The 21,695-nt window shown below is 46.6% G+C and overlaps 2 protein-coding genes across 2 annotated transcripts in view; one reads left to right on the plus strand and one right to left on the minus strand.

Annotated features, from left to right (window-relative positions):
• The window catches only part of slc7a8a (solute carrier family 7 member 8a), a gene marked incomplete at its 5' end in the record, with an annotated part of 19,267 nt that extends 516 nt beyond the window's left edge, over positions 1-18,751 (plus strand). The window contains 10 exons of the mRNA XM_080023776.1: positions 4,439-4,643; positions 6,751-6,902; positions 13,268-13,393; positions 14,229-14,382; positions 14,656-14,779; positions 15,214-15,317; positions 15,487-15,583; positions 15,679-15,828; positions 15,919-16,096; positions 16,603-18,751. Coding sequence (XP_079879902.1) covers positions 4,439-4,643; positions 6,751-6,902; positions 13,268-13,393; positions 14,229-14,382; positions 14,656-14,779; positions 15,214-15,317; positions 15,487-15,583; positions 15,679-15,828; positions 15,919-16,096; positions 16,603-16,766 — 1,454 coding nt within the window. The 3' untranslated portion in view covers positions 16,767-18,751. The remainder of the gene's footprint in view (positions 1-4,438; positions 4,644-6,750; positions 6,903-13,267; positions 13,394-14,228; positions 14,383-14,655; positions 14,780-15,213; positions 15,318-15,486; positions 15,584-15,678; positions 15,829-15,918; positions 16,097-16,602) is intronic.
• Positions 18,752-19,366: 615 nt separating this feature from the next.
• Positions 19,367-21,573, minus strand: nedd8 (NEDD8 ubiquitin like modifier). The gene is made up of 4 exons (XM_080023777.1): positions 21,399-21,573; positions 21,285-21,332; positions 21,109-21,191; positions 19,367-20,333 (listed from the first exon to the last, which is right to left on the minus strand). The coding sequence occupies exons 1-4, from the start codon at positions 21,414-21,416 to the stop codon at positions 20,204-20,206; spliced, it is 279 nt and encodes a 92-aa protein (XP_079879903.1). The 5' UTR covers positions 21,417-21,573; the 3' UTR covers positions 19,367-20,203.
• Between the last annotated feature and the right edge of the window lie 122 nt (positions 21,574-21,695).

Consider the following 21,695-nt stretch of genomic DNA (forward strand, 5'->3'; position numbering starts at 1 on the left):
TGTGTGTGTGTGCGTGTGTGTGTGCGTGCGTGCGTGCGTGTGTGTGCGAGTGATAAACGTGCGTGAATGTTGAAAAGGGTAGATAGGGAGTGAGCAAGAAAACGAGGCAATCTTTATGAAATTTAAAAAAAGCTGTACCGCTCCATTTTCAAAGGCACCTGTTTGAAATGTAATGGGGAAGAAAAAAAAATCATCAGGATCAAACGTCAGGGTTGCAAGTGTCAGCGAATGGGGAGTATCCGACTTTTTCAGTTTATAGCAAATGCATAGGCGGCCTGAGATAAGGTATTGTGATTTAAACACAAGGTCATAACTCTAACCTGTAGTCACACCAATAGGAAACAGCAGCTTAGTGCAGCTGATAGCCATTCAGGAAGTACTGTAAGTCGGTACACACTCACATCACACAGTATAGCATATCTACTGTATATGTCTTACGATAACAAACGAATTTGATCTCAATCCCTGTGTTCATACAAAGCGAGTAGCAGCACAGGGCCAGATTGGTCACATGGCCGTTGTCGTGGTTGATTTCATCCTGAAAAAACAAAGGCTGGCTTCTTGCGGTTTAGTGTCGGGCTCAGTTCAGATCACCCTCTCGGCCCAGCCTGGTGTTTCATCAAGTCGGTCCTCTGTCATGTCTTTGTAGTTTGGGCCAATTCTCACGTATTCACAGTCATCTTTGTGCCCTGACGGGATTAACTCATTCATGGCCATTTGGAACCTTGTTTGTCTCAGGTACTGCGGAAGTCACCCCAGACACTCACTACCTGGCCTGCTGTACCTGCAGCGTTGTTGTTTTATAGTCATATACACTTCATTCAGCAATGATAATATAAGCTGTTGAGCAACTGGTCTTTGCACTTGGCATACTTGAGTGGCAATCTGGCATCTGTCGGTGTTTTCATTGGTATTAACACTATTTTATGAGAGCAGTGAGATATAAAACGGCCTTCGAGATTTCCTGAATTACACACATGAAAAGGCATAATTGTGATCCCGGTGTTTGGTATTCACGGACCTTGGGTTGGTAAACGTCTCCGAGAAGGGACGTGTTCATCGCATTCAACCGAATAAACAAATCGAGACGATCGATACGGATGAAAAGTGGATTGATATGGCACGCCAGCTAAATTGGCGGGCGTCAGGAAGCGTACACACCACACACACACACACACACACACACACACACACACACACATACATACACATACACACACACAAAATGCATGATAGGTCGTCCATGTCGGCCGGTGGAGGTACGTACAGTATGGTCCTTGTGTCGACCTTGACATGCGCGGGGTGACTTATTGCTTACCGGCATGTTTCCACGGTAACAGGAAAGAAGGGGAAGGGAGTGAAAGCCTTCCCAAGTGTTTGTCCATAATGGACAGAGGAGAGAGAAAGTGACGAGGCCTGGATGTTTCACATGGGGTGGAGATGGTGCACAAGGTGGTCTCACTTATTTTGCGCTTATCCACATGAATGATTGCTTCTCAGACATTAAACCAGTAAGCCAGTTCATCTGGTCTTAATATATATTCAAAATATATATTATCATATATATTATCTTAAAATATGAGATTTAGTATTATCTAGTACTTTAGTATCCCGAAAGGGAAATTCCAGTGTTGCAGCATCAATGACATACATGACAAAACACAAATAATTTATAACAACACACGTTTTTTTCAATGAATTACTATATATTTATATATATATATACACACATACATATACTGTATATACATATATATAAATACATATATATACACATACATACAGTACATATACATACATATAAACACATATACACACATTTATATATATATATATATATTTTTTTAAATATATATACACACACACATACACACATTTATACATATATACATATATACATATATACAGATACACACACACATATGCATATGTGTATATACAAATACATATAGAATAACTACTGTACTATATAGAAATAAATAGAATAAAAACATGATGTATGATGTGTATAGACAGGTAAATACTCCATGAACAGTGACGATCAACAGTTGTCTTTTACAAACATTTGCAGAAAGACCGGTGTACAATCACCCCTCGTCTGTTACCCTGTCTAAATAAACTGACAGCACATCTCAGTGTGAAATCTGTCTTTGGATTCTGTCAGTGTTTAGGTTTATGTCCCTCTTTATGTTTTTGTTTACTGATCCGGAGGGGTCCGTGGACCCGTGGCGTTGTGGCTGGGCTCTCGGGCCTGAGCGCCGGCCCCGGCCTCCGCGCAGCGTTTCCCGTCATGTTGCGAGAGAGACGCGATGTCAGGTGCCCCGTCTCAATCACTCCCGTGGTCCTTTGTTCCCAGAAGGGGCTTTGGGTTTTTTGTTTTTTTTTCCTTCTCCAGAAGATCAGAGAGTTTTATGGGCTCGCATACTGTACAGACGGTCAGAAATTATTTACGCACACTGGCACAGCTAGGCACACACACACACGCACGCACGCAGGCACACACACACACACACACACACACACACACACACACAAATCCAGGACTTGGGATTAGTAGTGAACTTTTGGCCACTTGGAAGAGGGCCCTGCCCTGATAATATTGTTTCATTAGCTATCCTGGCTTAGCCATGTCTGAGCTGGGCTCCGTTCTTTCAAAGTGGCTCTGTATCATTGGGACTGGTAGAAACTGCACAGACACTGAGCTCCGGATCGCTTCCGAAATTGAAATGGGTCTCGGGCTCGGGGCTCAGGTTTGGGCTCAGGTTTATTGCATTTCAGCGGGCCCGCGCAATTCAACGCCGACCGAGTCCCGTGAGCCATGCCCCCAACCCCCTTTTATAGGAATGTCCTGCAAAAGTCGTCCCTACAGGTACTTCTGACGCCTGTTTCGACAAAACGGTGCAAAGCGAACGTAGCGTCATTTTTGGGCGATTTAAAGATATTTAAATTTAAAGATAACTAAAGGGGAAAAAAAAGGTTTCCGTCGGAGTTCATCAAATCCAAATCAACATTTGAAGCTCCAGGTCGAACGATATGGCTTCACCAAAGACAGAGAGAGAGAGAGAGAGAGAGAGAGAGAGAGAAATGTATAGAAAGAATCAAATTTTCTTTTCAGTTGCTTCTTCCACAACCTCTAGAGATCGTTCCTTTTTTTGTTGTTTTTTTTTGTTTTTTTTTGTTTTGTTTTTTTGGGGGGGGTTTGGGGAAAGAGAGGGAGAGGCTTTCGGGGGACGCCGCTGTAGCGTGAGCGGAGGGGACTAAAAGGGAAGTAGAGAACAGAAGAGCAGCAACAGGAAACCCGCGCATTTCCACCGCAGTCAGCACCGCCACGCCCACTTTCAAGCGTGGCTGAACGCATGCGGAGGAGGCCATGCGCACATAAACACGCACACGCACGCACATCCAAATCCGAAGCATGCACGGGTTACGCACACTTGCCACGCACAGCACATGAGGACGGTTTTGAAGTTTGGCCACGGGCAATAAATCAAGGTGGGGCGAGGGAAGGTGGAATGACTTTATTGTCTCGATCTCAAAGAATATAGCAAAACGTCGCAGCATCGAGATCCTCGGCAGTTCAAGGCGGAAAAGCCGCTCTATCGTTCACACCTTGGACTTTTGGACTTTTGGACCGTGGACTCATTGCACGTCGGCCAATCAGCCCCGCCGTGGTCCTAAACACGCAATCTTTGCCCGGTACGCCTTATTATTGGCTGCCGGATTCGAGCCCAGTCCCCCTGCCGTCGACTCCAGCCGACTGCATCTAATTGGAGTCTCGTGACCTTTGGCCCCCGGCGCCGTCAAGATCGACATTGGGAGCGAGAGTGAACCCGTTGGGAGTCGGGTCTTCCGAACCCTTTTTTCCGGTCAGATGTGAATCCTTGATCCCGTTGACCCCCTGGCACACCCTCCCCTCCCTTCCCCTCTCATTTTTTCTTTCTTTCTTCCATTCTCTCTCAGTCCCCTGGCTCCTCTGTAAACCGCCTTACACTCGGATGCTCATGGAATCTGTCAGGGCCTTTCTTTTTTTTTTTTTTTTTTTTTTTCCCATTTCTCTCTTGCGCTGCACTCCTTCACCCCAGTCTATCTCTCTCTCTCTCTCTCTCTCTCTCTCTCCTGTTCTGTCCGCATACTCTGTGCTAAGTCAGCGAAGTACCAACTTCCATTCCGTCTGTTGGTCTTATCCGGCTGCCTCATCAGTGGTCACACTACCCTGCTTCCCTAAAAACTCTCTTTCTCCTTTTTTTTTTCTGCGTCAGCCTTTGCTCTGTGACCTAGTTGAATTAAGCGCTCCATTTCCATTTTATCCACCCGTCGTGAGCGTGATATATCTATTCATACCATCGATTTTTGTACGTTCTGTCCGTGTAGTACAGCGTCTCCTACCTATGGTCCCCCCGTTGTCAAAAACCTCAAAACCTTCCTCTCCCACCCTCAGGTAACATCATTGGCTCGGGCATCTTCGTCAGCCCCAAGGGTGTGATGGAGAACGCCAGCTCCGTCGGCCTGGCCCTGATCGTGTGGATCATCACGGGCGTCATCACCGCCATCGGGGCGCTGTGCTACGCCGAGCTGGGCGTCACCATCCCCAAGTCCGGGGGAGACTACTCCTACGTCAAGGACATCTTCGGAGGACTCGCCGGGTAAGCGCGCGCACCGACAGGCATCGGAGTCTCCGTACGCCGTTCCTCATTTACACATGGATGCCGTATGACATAGCGTGTGCGTGCATGCAAGACTTTCCACAACAACTGTTAAGACATTCGTGGAGCGGAACATTCCTGAATATCGGCGGTGTTGGAAAACTTTGGAGGTGTAACCCTTTGCAATCTAGGTTCACTATTCATATTAAAAGACCTTTATATTAATTCTGTATGGCCTCAAGACTCACGAGTGCTTGATGTGGCCGCCGAAACCGCGTTTCCCAGGGGAGAAAGGCATCTCTTACAATTAAAGTCAACTTAACGAGAATGCATGTGGGCATAGCAGAATGTCTACATTCTCCACCCCGATCCCCTTGGAGGAGCCTTCTGATATAGGTCAGGCCGCTTTATTCTCAGCAGGGGGGTCTCTTTAGCTCAAAGTACAGCAAGGCAGGATTTAAAAGCCACAGGTTCAGTGAAGGGCTCAAGGTATCCGACATGTAGGTGCACGCAGGCGTAGACACAGAGGCAGAGTGGATCGACAGTCACTCCCAGACTCCCAGGCATATGGCTTTAAAATGTATTTTTCTCTAGATATTGGTCCACATTCCGTCTTATCTCTGAGAAACTTTTGTGTTTTGTGGAAATTGCCATCGTCCCGGTGAGAGTCTAGACTTCTACGACTACTAACAAGTTTTGGTCTGAGAACCAAGGTGCGAGACTATGTGAAGGTCCGGGATTAACACACACACACACACACACACACACACACACACACACACACACACACACACACACACACACACACACACACACACACACACACACACACACACACACACACACACACACACACACACACACCTAGACACATTCACAGACAAACAAACTGTGTTTTGCCCAGACTATAAACATGGATAGACCATTGTTTTTGACAACCATCACAGGGATACATATCACCAAGATATTTTGGGAGTGGAAACCAACGAGACAAAACAGCCAATGATTGTTTAAGTCCCTTTGTAGCTATCAATACACATCAATGAACTTTTACCTTGAAAAGCTTTGTAGCTAGTTGCCTCAGATGCTTGGTTTGAAGTGTTGGGACCGTGCTGTTTCCCTGTGCCCTCTGTCAAGGATAAATACTCTGTCTTCAAGGGGTGTTTGTTTTCTTTTGTCCTGTTCCTGTTATGCATGCATGTGTGTGTGTGTGTGTGTGTGTGTGTGTGTGTGTGTGTGCGTGTGTGTGTGTGTGTGTGTGTGTGTGTGTGTGTGTGTGTGTGTGTGTCGTAGCAGGTGCTCTTATGTGTTCCTCCACATGCGTGTAAATGTTTGTGCAAACACACACACACCTCCACATGTGTGTAAATGTGTTTTCCTGTGTGTGTGTGTGTGCATTTGTGTGTGTGTGTGTGTGTGTGTGTTATGTGTGTTGTGTGTGTGTGTGTGTGTGTGTGTGTGTGCGCCCGTGTGTCCGGTCTGTGTGTGTCCGTGCGTGTGTGTGTGTGTGTGTGTGTGTGTGTGTGTGCATGTGTGTGTGTGCATGTGTGTGTGCGCGTGTATATGCGCGCGCATGTGTGTGTGTGTGTGTGTCTGTGTGTGTCTGTGCACGCGTGTGTGTGTGTTTAAGACTGATCCGCAGTAGATTAGAGCAGTAGAGTTGTTGTTTTTTTGGCCAGCTTTGCGCCTTCCCTTGATCCTACAGATTTGCGGAACTCACATACTACCGCACATTCCTTCTCAGATATAATCCATTTAAGAGCGAGAACGCGGCGAAGTGTAACAATGGCCCTTGTAAGCTAAGAAAGAATTTGCGGAAGAAGCTGTACGGCCCTACTGTCATGTGGCAAATCAAACCCGGAAACCTGCCCGACCTCTCCGCCTCGGTTGGGCCTCCGTGTTGAGGCCTTCGACCCACAGTTGTCGTTTCCTCGCCAGGGTTCGATGCAAAGCTGTGTCCAGGAGGCAGCGAGGGTGGTGCGTGACATTCCGTCTGTCATAGAACTGTTCCCAAACTGTTTTCGGACTTGTTCTCGTGAGCGAATGACTCCCGCGGCTGCATGTCTCTTGACGCCGTCCCGCTCCTTCCCCCACCGATGCGTTGCAGGTTCCTGCGTCTGTGGATTGCGGTGTTGGTGATCTACCCCACCAACCAGGCTGTGATCGCGCTGACCTTCTCCAACTACGTCCTCCAGCCCCTCTTCCCCACCTGCCTGCCCCCCGAGAGTGGCCTGAGCCTCCTGGCCGCCGTCTGCCTGCGTGAGTGACAAAACCAAGTGGCCTTTGGGCACATCGAGGCCGCACGTGCACATGCACATGTGCACACGCGCGCACACACACACACAGACTCGCGCACACACACACACACACACACTCGACAACAGATACCCCTCTACTGCTCTTCCAGCAGGAAAAGGGATTACAAGATTAATATGTGACACCTCCACAGATGTGCAAAATATGAGTTATATCCGGGAGTACATTAAAGCAGATCTTTTGCTACTGAGGGCAAAGTCATATTCCCAATTAAAAAGTATCAAGATTTGACCAGAAATACAGTAACGATTCACTTGTCGTTCTGTTCACAATATCAAGGTCCAAAAGTCTTGGCATACGCGAGTGGATTAGCCCGTGAAGTAACATTTCTGAAGGAATAATCATCTGTTTCTAGAATTGAACATGCAAAAAGACAAACTATGAGACAAACTTCGAACTTGACAGGTCGAAGAATTCTACCAAATATATGAACAGGTTTCTGAACAACGGAGCTTTGACGTTCCACATTACACATTCTAACCCCTCGGCTTGGAAGGGCTCCCCCCGCCCCCGTGTTGGCTTCATTGTCCTGTCAGCAGAAAGCGTTCCAAATCAGTTTTTTTTTTTTTCCTGCTGGGAAACTGGCCCGTGTTGTCTTTGGTGTGCAGCAGCCCAAGGTGCTTTGTCAGCGCAGCGAGAGGTGGGGAACGACCGGAGGGAGAGGGACAGAGATAGAAAGGAAAAGGGGTTTTTGAACGGAGCCCTTCGTCTTTACAGTTCCAGAGGGAGCCGTTCCGCTCGTTAGAATACCTACAGCACAGGTCGCTTTAAATAGGTTGCTCAAGTTGTTACGGGTGGAACGAGCAAACAGCCCGAGGACACGATGGGGCCAGTTCACAACAAAGAGTTTGCACAGCTTTTGCGGTTAATAAACCTGTGAAAATAATAACACAAAAAGCGGGCGTCAAACCACACAAAGCACCTGCAAACGGTGAAATGGGCCGGGCTGGGACGCCGGACAAAATTCCATAATTTTAAAATCCCAATCAGGATTTTGCATCACACCGGCGCAGCCAGGATTATTTCAAGTTTTGTATTCATTTAATCATAAATGAGTGACGGAGACTCGGCTCGTGCCCGTTTCCCGCTTCTCCCAATAAAAACAGACAAAAACGGCGTGTTTTTATTTTAGACGTTTATCGTCCTTGTTTCCTAATTGAACAAAAGAAGAAAAAAAAAATCTCCGTGCGTCCCCATGTCAGGTTCTGCAGAGCCACTGACACCGTCACAAGGTAATATGCATGAAAAGAAAGGGAAAAAAAACAATTGGTTATTATAATCATCCGCTTATAGCGCTCAATTTGACCCGGACGGACCCGATCACTATAAGAGGTTTCCACCGTATTTGGAAATTCCTTAAAATACAAAACCATTTGAAGCCGAATGCAAACATAAAAGAGTCCAGGAGTTAAACAAACAATGGACAAACACCAGTAAAAAATGGTGTTTTGTAAAAAACAAAAGGTTTGGGTTATGAGGCTTGCTGGGACACGTTCAACCCCTTGCTCTCCTGTCGGTAATACCTTGTGCGAGGAAAGCTCCAAGCTATTTATAAAAGGGACTGCGATTGTTATGTAAAACATCCAATCAAGAACTGATCCAAATCACTCTACTTCCCCTAAACAAACGCAGCCTTATTTCTCCAGGTAGAGTGCGCCCGGCGGTGGTGGTATGTGACCTGGTTAATTGACCTTAATTGACCTGAAGCAGCAGCTCATCTGTGCCGTCTGTGGCTGTTCCGTCTTCCATCTTTTCCCCACTCGGTCTCCCTCCTCGGCCTCTCTCTAAAGCCCTTGTGTGACCCGCCCTCGCCCCCCGCTCCCCTCGGTCAGAGGTCAGGGGGTTGTTTGAGGGAGAGAGGGAGAGGGAGGGGAAGAGTGTACGGCGAAAGCGCAAAGACAAAACGGATAAATGCGTTGCCGCCCCGTCCACAGTGGTGGAGCCCGAGCCCCTCGACAAACCTCACACATGCCATTCAAATACCACAGGAAACCTTCGGCCGGTCAGAGTGAGAGACAGCGCGTGTGTGTTGGTGTGTGTGTGTGTGTGTGTGTGTGTGTTTACATATAGACATACCTCAGTCTGAGTGGCCATTTACTGTACGTGACACCATCATGGTGGAATAATATCGCCGCCGGCCGGATGGCAAACAGTGTCCTGGATGAACCTGTTCCCCGTTCCCTCATCATCGGCCCCGTTCGGGGAAGACAAGGATCACGCCCTCGCACCTCCCGCACTCAGAAACTGTGGCCCCGCTGGGACATCCGTCAACGAGACGTCAGCCGCGGAACTCGACCGGCGAGCTGTGCGCCATCGGAAGACACCTGCGGCGCCCCCATCGGATCAATGGACACAACACGCGGGAAAATGGCCGCGGGGAACTTCCTTGTTTTGGCTGCGCTGCGGTTATCAGGGATGCGGACCCGAGGGACAGAGCAACTCGGTAGCCACAACTTAGACCCGTCTTTTTTTTTTTTTTTTTTTTTTTTTCCCTTCTCAAAAAGTGTTTCCCACCCTAGCCGATCCACTCTGGTGGGAATGCACCTGTAGCTATCCCTTGACAAGCCGCCATTGTTCCCCGCTTAATGGGAAAGGATTGGCTTCCCTGTTTTGGCTTCGACAGCCGAGAAACCCCATGGCCTACACGCAAACCTCCCAACACGGAATCTAACACAATATACGAGGCTCACACCCACACACACGCACGCACACACACACGCACACACACACACACACACACACACACACACACACACACACACACACACACACACACACACACACACACACACACTCAAGTAACAAGCTTCTTAGCTGGCCCTGACTCACCCAGTTCTTATTCACTCACTCAGAAAAACTGGAAATTCAACCCAGGATAACATTTACATGTGCTACCTGCCACACATGGAGACCACGGATTCTCCACCACTTTTTGCCCCGACCAAACTTTTCAGAACGTGACAAGATTTATGCGTTGCAATTCACAATAGTGCCTATAAGAAACAGATTGAGGCCAAATAATGATCTTTCTTACGAGTACTGCATTCTCTTATTCTATCTCAGACGGCATTTGGGAGCTTCAAATGTAATATATAAAGAAATTCTAATTTATATGCCAGAGCTATTTAACTATGTCTTTACTTAAAAATATATATGTACATTAATAATAACATTTATTTGTATAGCACCTTTCACACACAACATGTAACTCATGTGCTTTACATTAAGGCCATTAAATAGTAAAGCAAACAAGCAAGATGCATTTACAAAGTAGAATGATAAAATAATTAAAAGAATGAAATACATTAAAAAAAACAGAATAAGCTAATAAAAGTAGATATACAATAAAATAACAATCAAATATCAATCAGTCTTAGAACTGCCTGGCGACAGCATGTGTATACCTTCAAACTGAAAACACCTTATTGTTGTTTACTCCACTAAAGATCTGCTGGGGGAGTGAGTTTCATTGCCTGGCTGGGGCCTGTTTTCAACTGCACGGATTGTGCAAGAGGATGTGATTGGCTTATCCGGCACGACGATGTGGGCTGTTTCGCTGAGCTCATTGTCCAGATGTTTTGAAGGAATCCGCTTGTCGGAAGAAAATTGGAGCCGACTGTGGCCTTTTTCTTTTCGTGCCGACTTTAAGACCCTGTTTTTGCTTTTATTGTTGTTGTGAGGAAGAGGGTGGGGTCAGTGCCTCGACTCACAACCGCATGCCTCCGTCCTCCACGATTCAGCGCACGCGCACCCGCACACATGCACACACACACACACACACACACAAATACACGCACACACATACACATACACACACACTAGAGTCAACACGAAAGAAACACACGAATACAAACGCGCCTCAAAACAATTTGCAGACCGATCCCTGCACCCGCACACCACACACACTTTCATGTCACCCATAAACCACACACACACACACACACACACACACACACACACACACACACACACACACACACACACACACATACACACACACACACACACACATACACACACACACACACACACACACTACAGTAAACACGTAAGAAACACACGAATACAAACACGCCTCAAAACAATTTGCAGACCGATCCCTGCACCCGCACACACACCACACACACTTTCATGCCACCCATAAACCACACACACACACAAGCACGAACACATGTAATCGCAGACACTTTGAGACGCTTCCATCCACCCAGGTTGCGCTCTCAGCTTACAGTTCCTGGGTTCTCAGAACGCCGGTACATCGGGCGTGTTTACTTGATGAACCAAAGTTACCCCCCACCCGCCCTTTCAGTGCTTACTCAGCCAGACTGCTAAACAACAACAAAGAACGTTGAGGAGGAGCCCACGCGGCTGTTGTGGACTCATGGCTCATTGGAGGAGCGACGCGCAAAGTCAAGATGGGAGCAGCGCAGAGCGGTTTAACGTGTGTTTACACGCCGTTTCTTAAAGATTAGCCGGTTTCCTTCTCACTGTGTCTTTGTACAGTTGCCTGTGTGTGTGTGTGTGTGTGGGGGGGGGTGTATGTGTGTGTGCGTGTGCATGCATGCAAAGTTTCCATTTCCCAAAGTTTGGAAAGTTTTAATTTCCTGTTTTTGGGGGGGGGGGGGGGGCTGTACACGCAATAATAATAATAATAATAATAATAATAATAATAATAATAATAATAATAATAATAATAATAATAATGATAATAATAATAACAACAACAAGAACAATAATAATAATAATACAAGAACAAGAACAATAATAATAATAACAATATTTATTTGTATAGCACTTTTCAAAACATAGTTATGAAGTGCTTTACATGAGATAAAAACATAAAAGATAAAAACACAGGAAGACTTGTACAAGAAACATTATTAAAGAATAGAACAGGAAGATAAAAAGAAAATGCAAAAACAGACATTAATCGGGTGGTAACATCAGGTAGTAAAAGTTTGTTTTAAGAAATTATTTAAAAGAGTATACTGAATTTCCGAGCATCGCAGGTCGTGCCAAAGTCTAGGGGCTCTAAATGCAAAGGCCCGATCGCCTTTTGTCTTCAGTCTAGGCTTGGAAACCGCCACAAGGGCCCTGCCCAAAGATCTCCGGCTGCGCTCCGGCTCATATGGGTGGAGAAGGTCTGTGATGTAAGAACGGGCAAGACGGAGCCGGGCCTTAAAAGTAATCAGTAAAACCTTAAGATCGATTGCAAAACTAAGGGAGGAAAAACATTGCCGTTATGTGCTCTGCTCTCAGAGAATCGAAAAGACAATCTACGGCGCATACATGCACAGTGTGTGGCCGTGTGCACATGTCCCGACCAAAGTTATCCCACGGGGCCCAACAGGCCTGTTATTTAACGGCACCCCATGGGCCTGAACCCACTGCCCCGCTGCACCCACCGCTACAGATTATGTCCATTATCTACGACCACGTCGGGACGGTGTCACGCCGGCATGGAGGAAACGGCGTTGCAAACACCTTACACCATGCATTGTACGTGGCCCGGCCCGGAGATAAACACCCCGGTTAATGGAGGGTAACGACCATCAATGAAGCAAAGTCACACAGATTGTCCCCGATGAACGCGAGCTAAAGCAAACAAGCCATATTTGAATTGAATGACGGTCCTCGTGTGCGGAAATCCACACTTCCACCGTAAAGCCTTGAGGGTGAGTGGGTGACTTGGGGTGAAGTTCAAGGTGGTGACACGGCCGTAGAATCAAAGGTCGCTGCCGCGTTCCAGCCACTGGCACGCCCCACACTTGACACGCGCACGGCTCCACAGTGTCATTGCTAAACGCACTAGGAGTCATGTTAATCACCTCAGCAGCCGATGCCTCCACTGTTGTATTTGCTAATGACAGTAATAATTTTATAGTCAGCATATATAGCCAGTGGAAAGCAATAAAACTATAAAACCTGCTCCGCGTATCGCAGATTGTCCGGAGCGCTAAATCAGGTGGAATTATCCGACTTTAACGCTACACTGCTCCTAATAAGGCAATTAAATACATTTCAATGAGGGTCCTATATTAATAGTAAAACAATTTTTTATACCTTATACCTTCATACCGCCAAAGTGGTTGATATGTTCCCATTGTCTCTCCATGACTGACCCCAGCTTTGAGTATCACTGGTGTACTACTGTTGTCCATGGTTCCCTCCTGCTCCACCATGGAACTGAGACTCCTTTTATGTCTAAGGCCGTACAATTTGTTTACTGTTGTTGTTGTTGTTGTTGTTGTTGTTGTTGTTTCCCTTTAGCCCTGACTCCCGTGTCTTGCTCTATGTCTCGATTCTAGTGCTCCTGACGTGGGTGAACTGCTACAGTGTGCGGTGGGCCACCAGAGTCCAGGACATCTTCACGGCCGGCAAGCTGCTGGCCCTGGCCCTCATCATCATCATGGGCATCGTACAAATCTGCAAAGGTAGGCGGGACCGCGGCATCCTGCGCTGCCCAGGAAGTCAGAACACGGTCCATCCGTGAGAGAGGCGAGACCACAGGCGAGACAGCACGGACCGGATCCCACGGAAAGGGTTTAAACGGTCATCGGGGACGTGTATTCAGTGGCCCCGGGACGGCGCGGAGACAACACGGGGGACGCCCCACAGACACCGTAGGGGTCAGCGAGTTGCTGTCCAGCCGCGACGGGGCCTCCCCTCCGCATCAAAGCTCACACGGATAATGTGGTTTTCATGAGTGCATTTCGGCGGATTTGCAGTCATAACAGCGCAGAGGCCTGGTTATTACAGGGACTAAAGACACTGAGGGGGGCTGTAGCTCGGGCAATAATCTATCCACACAATAAAAAAGGGGGGGAGTGGGGGGGTGGCTTTCTGTGTGAGGATTTCGAAAAGACAATGGGAAGCCCCGTGGATTTACTCGGCGGTTGGGGGAGAGATGGGTGCAGCAGGTCATGTGAGCGGGAGAGAAAGTCACCCCGCCGCCATGTCCCCGGCGGCGGTCGTGGCTTCACTGGGTTTCGCTTTAAGGAACGTGGAGAACACGGAAGAGAAACTCGTCCCCCTGTCCGCCGTCGCGCTTGCCCCTTAACCTTATGCCGCGCATGTCTGCTCCCCATCACCCCCCGAGTCAGCAGTCCTGCCACGCAACAGAAAATGCGACAAATGAAGGAGCGGAGAGGAGGAGGATACAGACGCCAATATTGTCACGTTGCTGTAAATGCCCCACCGTCCACCTCCTTCCTACTCGGGAACAAAACTTATTATGCCGTGTGCGTTGTCTGCCCTTCCGCTTCCCAGGAGAGTACTACTGGTTGGAACCGGCCAACGCCTTTGAGCCGTTCCAGGACTACGATGTGGGTTTGATAGCCCTCGCTTTTCTACAAGGCTCCTTCGCGTACGGAGGATGGAACTTCCTGAATTATGTGACGGAGGAGCTGGTCGACCCATATGTGTAAGACCCCTTTTTTTTGGACTCTAAAATGTTGATACGTTCAGATGATAAGTGTTTCCTGTAATATTTAAACTGACTATGGGTTGATAGTTAGAAGAGGCACTCGATGCCATATGGAAATATCACCCTGAGAGCTTTGAGATTTCGAGAAATCGCCCCATTGAGGAAAGGTTCTTTTGTTGATCCATCTCCATTTCAGTCTCGTGTTTACTCCCGTCGCACACCCTGCCCCACTTTTCCTATTGATAAAACGGTTTTCCTCTTCTTTTCCAGGAACCTTCCCCGGGCCATCTTCATCTCCATCCCCCTGGTGACGTTCGTTTACGTCTTTGCGAACATCGCCTACATCACAGCCATGAGCCCCCAGGAGCTGCTGGCCTCCAACGCTGTTGCTGTGGTGAGCTACTGAGCCTTCACCATGCGCCCACGCCTTGATTATAGAATATCTTTATCGCCCTCTACTGGTCTCATTTGGTTATAACCCAACCTTACACAGTACCTTACCCACTTATAACATCGACTTTTTTTTACAAGATATAAAAATATTTTTGATCATATAATATATAATAAAAATATAATTTATTTATGTTTGTTTGTTAATTATTGATATTGCAATTTATTCGAGGGCCCTGAGGGGGCCACGGACCCCACCTTGGGAACCCCTGGCTTAAAACCATCAAATCTGATGTTGTTCTTTTACACACACCGCATCTGCGTGGTTCACACGATTTCGGAGACCAAAGCGTGTCTAACCATCTCCCTTATTCCCCTCCCCCCCCCCCTCCGTCTCCCCTGTCTTGCCTCCATCCTCCTCCCTTCCCTCTCTCCCAGACCTTTGGCGAAAAACTGCTGGGCGTCATGTCGTGGATCATGCCCATCTCTGTTGCTCTCTCCACCTTCGGAGGGGTCAACGGGTCCCTCTTCACCTCCTCACGGTTGGTTGGCTCTCTGACTCCCGACCCGGGGGACAGACGTTCATTTTCCTTCGCCGTCATTTCACTTCCCGCCACTAATCTGTCGACTATCCAATTCGAACCGTCTCCTCTCTTCTCTCTGTGTCCTCCATCTCCGATGTTCGCTCCCCTCTCCAACTCCACGGCGCAGGTTGTTCTTCGCCGGCGCCAGGGAAGGCCACCTCCCCAGTCTGCTGGCCATGATCCACGTGAAGCGCTGCACGCCCATCCCTGCCCTGCTCTTCACCGTAAGCGCCCCGCGACCGGCCAAGTCTTATCCCCACCGCGGGCCCCGCGTGGCCTCCGTCGCCCTCACCCACTCTTGCCTCTCTTCTTCCTCCAGTGTCTGTCCACCCTTCTGATGCTGTGCACCAGCGACATGTACACTCTCATCAACTACGTGGGCTTCATCAACTACCTCTTCTACGGAGTCACCGTTGCCGGGCAGATTGTCCTGCGCTACAAGCAGCCTGACATCCACCGGCCCATCAAGGTACGTCTGAGCGCCCAGTTTTCTGAAAACCTTTTTTTTTTGGGTTCCCGCTCGCCTGTTCACGCTCTTTCCTCTTCTTCTTTTGCGCAGATCAGCCTGATTTGGCCGGTGATCTACCTGTTGTTCTGGGCCTTCCTGCTCATCTTCTCCCTCTACTCTGAGCCCCTGGTGTGCGGCATCGGCCTGGCCATCATGCTGACCGGCGTCCCCGTCTACTTCCTGGGAGTCTACTGGGACAACAAGCCGCAGTGCTTCGACGCCTTTGTCGGTAGGCCACACCGACATTCGTGGACTTGCTGGGTTGTGGGCAGTGGTGTTCATTCTTTCCAGGGAACTAACTTCACAAATTTGATACGGAAGGGACAATCCTGGGGGATCCAATTGTGATATAACACAGTTGAGGAGATTGCACAAAAATGGTTTTCCGATGGCTTCCCAATCATTGGGAGTCAACCCGAGTGATCGGCGTCAGAATCGTTCAGATTGATCCAGTATTGACGGAATAGCTTCCGCCAACTGGCGTGCGCCGTGTTCTTTTAGTACAGAATTTAAAAGATCTTGTCGCCAATAACTCGGGCTGACTCCCAATGATCCTAAAATACGTCCGAGGTTCAAACTTAAAAATTGTTTTTCTTTAACTGCTCGATCCAGCTCATCATCCACAGTTTAGAATTGAGCCTATTTATGAAATTGATGGAATAAAGCCAAACTTGTCAAGATTGAGCATAAGCATCGTTGCCTGAACCTCCATGTGCCCCTCGCCTCCTCCTCCAGGCAAGATGACGTACCTGGGCCAGAAGTTCTGCATGGTGGTGTACCCCGCCATGACCGGGAGGAGCGGCAGCGAAGAAGGCTCGGACGAAGGAGAAGAAATGAAGGAGGCGCGGTCCCCTCTGTCCAAAGAAGACCGGGACACGCAAAAGTCGGCGGACTGCTAAAACTTTTACTATTTTACCTCCACGCCCGCCCTGCCCCGCCCCCAAACCGACCCCACCCCGACACCCCTCAAAAGACATATGCAGACGCAAATGTGGGCAAACCTGCAGACACACACACACACACACACGGACACACAGACACATACTCAGATAAACCTGCTTTGATTGAGTAGTAGTTGCGAAAATCAACAATGTTTTAATTTTTCCTTTTCATTACATTTTTTTTTTTTATCATCGTAGCAATGTTTACTTGCCGTGCCAGATGCAGAAGCTCATTTCTAGTTTCTCACTTTGTGCTGAAAAGTATCACAGTTCGGGTCCTACCCGCGTACATATGACCGGTATTTCCCACCTCCTCCTCCTCCTTCTCCACCCTCCGCTGCCCCACCATACACTCCTACATTGATCCTCACGTTGTAAATTTGCTTATTCATTCAACACACCAAAGCTGGAGTCAAGATTTTTTAAGGCATTCGATTCAGATCAAGCCACTTGATTTTGTGAAGTACACCAACTGCTGTTTGTTGTTTTTGAAGATAACTGATTCTGAAATGTTTTGTTTTTTTTTTTTTTTTTTTGTTGATTGTTGTAATTGTTTATATCGTTGGTCATTATTATTATTATTATTATTATTATTATTTTAGTTTATCATTCATTTTAGTTGTCTCTTTTTCTATACACCATCAATGCATTTCGGGACACTTTTGCAGTGTATGATCTTAAAAGCCGACGCCTCATCCGATTGTGCACAAATGGTTCTTTTCAAATGCCTTAAATGACGAGAAATGCTGTACTTAATTGTCGCCACAGTAGTGTAATCATCGATGTTGAGAAAACAAGCGGATACATCCTGGTATGGTTGAATAGAGTCTAATGTCAAAGTAAAAAAGCAAAGTGTTCTAAGTCTGACTTTTTACGGATGTGATCAACCCGTCAAAGCAGCGTCTAGGCTCTGACTGCTGGGAAATACATCACTAGGTACAGAACGGCTCTGTTGGTTTCAATTAGAAGTCCAGTCTCAATGTGAAATGTGAATGTGTTCATCTGTAAAGAATACGCGTGTAGCTTGTACACCCCATGTGTGTCGATCGTTTCCCTAAGACATCTGCTCGCGCTTTATTTGTGGGTCTTGGGAAATCACAATTTCAATTTGGTTTTTCCGGATGATTTTGATTGGGTCATAAAAATGGTTTTTATTGTGAATAGCGTTCAACATCAGTTACCCCCGAATAACAAATGACCACGATGTCTCTGGCTTTGATATAATACCAGCGCCCCCCCCCTCCCCACACACACACACACACCATCCATCACTCAATGTTGTGTTCCCACTCTTCCTCTGAGCTTCCCCACTGCCACACACACACACACACACACACATATACATGCACACAATCCCAAAAACACTAACAACGAGTTCCAACAGGTGCTTTTAGGTTTTCCTCAGGAGATACGACTTAGTCTTACAGGTGAATCCAAAGCTAAATGAGCACTCAGTGACCACGGTAGAACTAGATCAGTCAGGGAAGCACACATATACTTATCAAGAATGTATCACATATTAGTTGGGACAGAACAGCATTATATAAGTTGCTCTCATAACATATAGTGAATACTGTGTGTACAAGCAAATACACAACTAACTGGCTTTAGTTCTTCGAGTTTTAGTCTAACTGAAATGTCTTGAATGTGCATAATTTACTAAACTGTTCCTTTTTAGTTTATATGTATAGCTACTAAAATAGTGTCAAATCTAAAGTGTCCTCTTCATTGTCAGCAATGCATTTCACCTTTTCAAATATAAGAAAAGGCTAAAAAGCAATGTTATACGCTTGATTGAGTGACTGATGTTTTTTGTATACTTTTTTTTATAGTTCGTCATTTTGATTTAGGGTCAAACACAATTGCCTCTAAGAGCCATTTATAAATGGAGACCTGAATCTTTTTGATTTTGAAAATAAATTCAGTGCGTCTGAAACAAAATATCACACTTCAACGCAAACTGCTGATTTATTAACTTCATAGCAACCAGAAGTCCAATATTTGCATTATGTTGAGTTCTGGATTAGCCCACTCTTGACACATTGAGGGTTTTTTTCTTTTACTTAAAAACTTTAGTCAGTGACTTGTGGTGATACAGTTGTACAATGCCCTGATACATTGCTGCCATGTGTGTCCTCAGAGGGATTCAAATTTCAGTTATAGCTTTGAAACGGACCAAAGGAAGCCGTCAGTGTGAGTGCAAACACAGGTGATAATTACATGAAACATTGTTATGCAGCGATGAAAAAAATTCCTGCAATATGTTATTTTTCCCTAAGGGCAAACAGCTGGTTATGAATGTTACTTCTGACATACTGGTAGTTTCAGTTGCCTTTTGCAATAGTGCGCGCACACACACACACACACACACACACACACATACATACACACACACACAACTAGCTTTTCTATCTGAACCACGTGTTTTTTCTTTTTTTCCCCGTGTTTAAATGCACATGTAAAAGATGTGATGAGTGTGTGATGAGAATAATAAAAAAAAAAAGAACATTCTTAAAACAGAGCTTTCCCTGTGCATTGTCAAAATGGCAGATATGCTGTTGGGTGTAAACATCGTCTTTATTCCACGGACATCCATGACCCGACATGACATCAGACTTAATCAAAGCAAATTAACTTTTTTCCCCCCAATTCTCTAAAACTAAAAGAATGCCTTTAATTAGACATTTGACCCTTACTGACCGCAATATATCTATGCATCATTGGAAACATATGATATTATCTCATACACTCCACGTCTGACAGGAGCCTGCACCAGTTGTAAAGGGCTCCACAGTGAACAGGCAAATATAAGCTATTTCAAACAATGAGTTGTGACGCAGCATTATACTTCGTAGCCCTCTATAGTGAAATGTGAACCAATGGGGGGATACAGTCGGGAGCAGGAAAATAGGGAGGAAAACAAAATGCAATTGATCACAGGAGTATGTATCGGGTAAGGCCAAGCGAAATCTTAACACACAGGCCCGTACTCCGAGGCTGCTTTTCGATTATCTCCGCTCCATTATGCACCGGTGGAACTCAGGGGTGGGTTCTATGTGTGGAGAAATCTGTAACCATATCTTATTTTGCAGTGAAATCCTCCTGTGCTTTCCCTTACTCCTCTGGTTAGTGGCTAAGAAAATGTTGTAATTGACTGAACCGCCCTGTCGTCAGACAAATGTTCTTTTTTTCCTATACAGTGTTTTGGTGGGGATACACAACGATTCTGCATACGAAAAAAGGCAGCAAATGATGGCAATAGCTCTAACTTGGCCTCTGTCTTACTACAAAGGGCGCTGACATGCAGTCATGTGACTCCGCAACCGACGGCTGTGCCCGGTGTGTCCAATCAATGTTGCGAGGCTTAAAGCGGGTCTGGTGGTGGAGGGAGGGGGCTACACCATCAGGGCGCAGTAGAGGCTTCTGTCACGGCGACACAGCTTCGCACCTCCACGTAGCGCGAGGACCAAGTGGAGGACAGAGCCACCCTGGATCTTGTAGTCCGCTGCGGTTTTCTCGTCATTCCTAGGAAGTGAAAGCAAAGTCATTTTTTTTAAAAAGGTCTCTGTGTTTAAAAACGTATTTCTATAAACTATTCATGTTTCTATTTTTTTTTAATCAGTTAGTCTCAAACGGCTGTTTGTACAATTGATAACTGTAAATTCTCACAGGGTGCACAATACATGCATCAGCACCATTACAGTTACAGAGTAAAGTACGCAACAAAAAACACTAATCTGAGGGAATATTTACGACGCATCTTAAAATGAGCAATTTTCATTTTTTTTTCTAAAGCTAAACCTCCAAACAAGATAAGAGTTTCAGTTGCAAATCGGCTTGGTGGCAAGACGTTCGAGAGAATTGCATTTGATGGACGGTAGTATAGCCAACGTCGCAGGTTCCAAAGTAAAACAAAACACGCCGAGTTCGCCCGCTGGGAGTCGGAATGGGGGGGATTACATGTGCAACGCGAGGCTGCCGCTGGTGGCCCACACACAATCTTCGGCTGTCGAGGGCCGTCTTAAATTCACTTTGAAAAGGAACGTCTCAGTTCAACGAGTTTTAAAATTTGTATTACCAGGATGCAGTCATCAAAATACGACATTACCGACTACGTTTTAAAATGTGAATCAGCGAGTCTGCGGTGGATTAACCTTCCCAGCTGTGACCATGTGGCATCGCAGGGCGGTTTTGAAGAATGGATCTAGATTGCGTTTCAAACGTGTCCTCCTACAGTAAACAGTCTATCACTGGTATCACTGGTATCAGCGGCATCACAGCGGTGGTGTCTGAATCTCACATCTGTTTGCCACTGTAGATCAACCTCTGCTGCTGGGGGGGGATCCCCTCCTTCTCCTCCACCCTCTCTTTAATCCGCTCCACCTGGGAGAACATGGGTTAAAAAAAAAATCGTTGTGATCAGATGTGACAGTTCTACGGCTTGATTTGGGAGAAAGGCACAAATCACAGCACTACCTTATCCGTGGGCTCTATGTCGATCTCTATCTCCTTGCCGGTGAGTGTCTACGGAGAGATACATACTTAACTGGGGCAGTGATGGAGGCATTATGTCATACGAGCGTTCCTTACCTTCACTTTGATCAACATGTTGACTCAATTTGTCGGCCCCGCATAAAAAATAAATAAAGTGTACTTTGAATTTATGCCGCGATAATAAAAAAATATGTAGGGCGGACAAATCCTACAGCGCATTCATTTTCCACTGCCGCTCCGCCTCTGGGCGAGACAAGGTTTTCCGGTGTTCCCTTCAAATGCTCCCGGCGTCTTTATGACCTCATACTAAAGGTTCCGTTCTTTCCCCATGTGGGATGTCGACCATTCCGCTTCAAAATTCCAAATTGAAATAAAAAACATGATAGTTGTATA

This window comes from Zeus faber (genome assembly GCF_960531495.2).
Source record: "Zeus faber genome assembly, chromosome: 22".
Classification (NCBI taxonomy): Eukaryota; Metazoa; Chordata; class Actinopteri; order Zeiformes; family Zeidae; genus Zeus; species Zeus faber.

Excerpts from the sequence above, each read along its gene's own strand:
- nedd8 (XM_080023777.1), bottom strand. Across the intron at positions 21,192-21,284 it reads ACATAGAGCCCACGGATAAG|GTGGAGCGGATTAAAGAGAG; the intron begins GTAGTGCTGTGA and ends ATGTTCTCCCAG. Across the intron at positions 20,334-21,108 it reads ATCTACAGTGGCAAACAGAT|GAATGACGAGAAAACCGCAG; the intron begins GTGAGATTCAGA and ends TTCACTTCCTAG.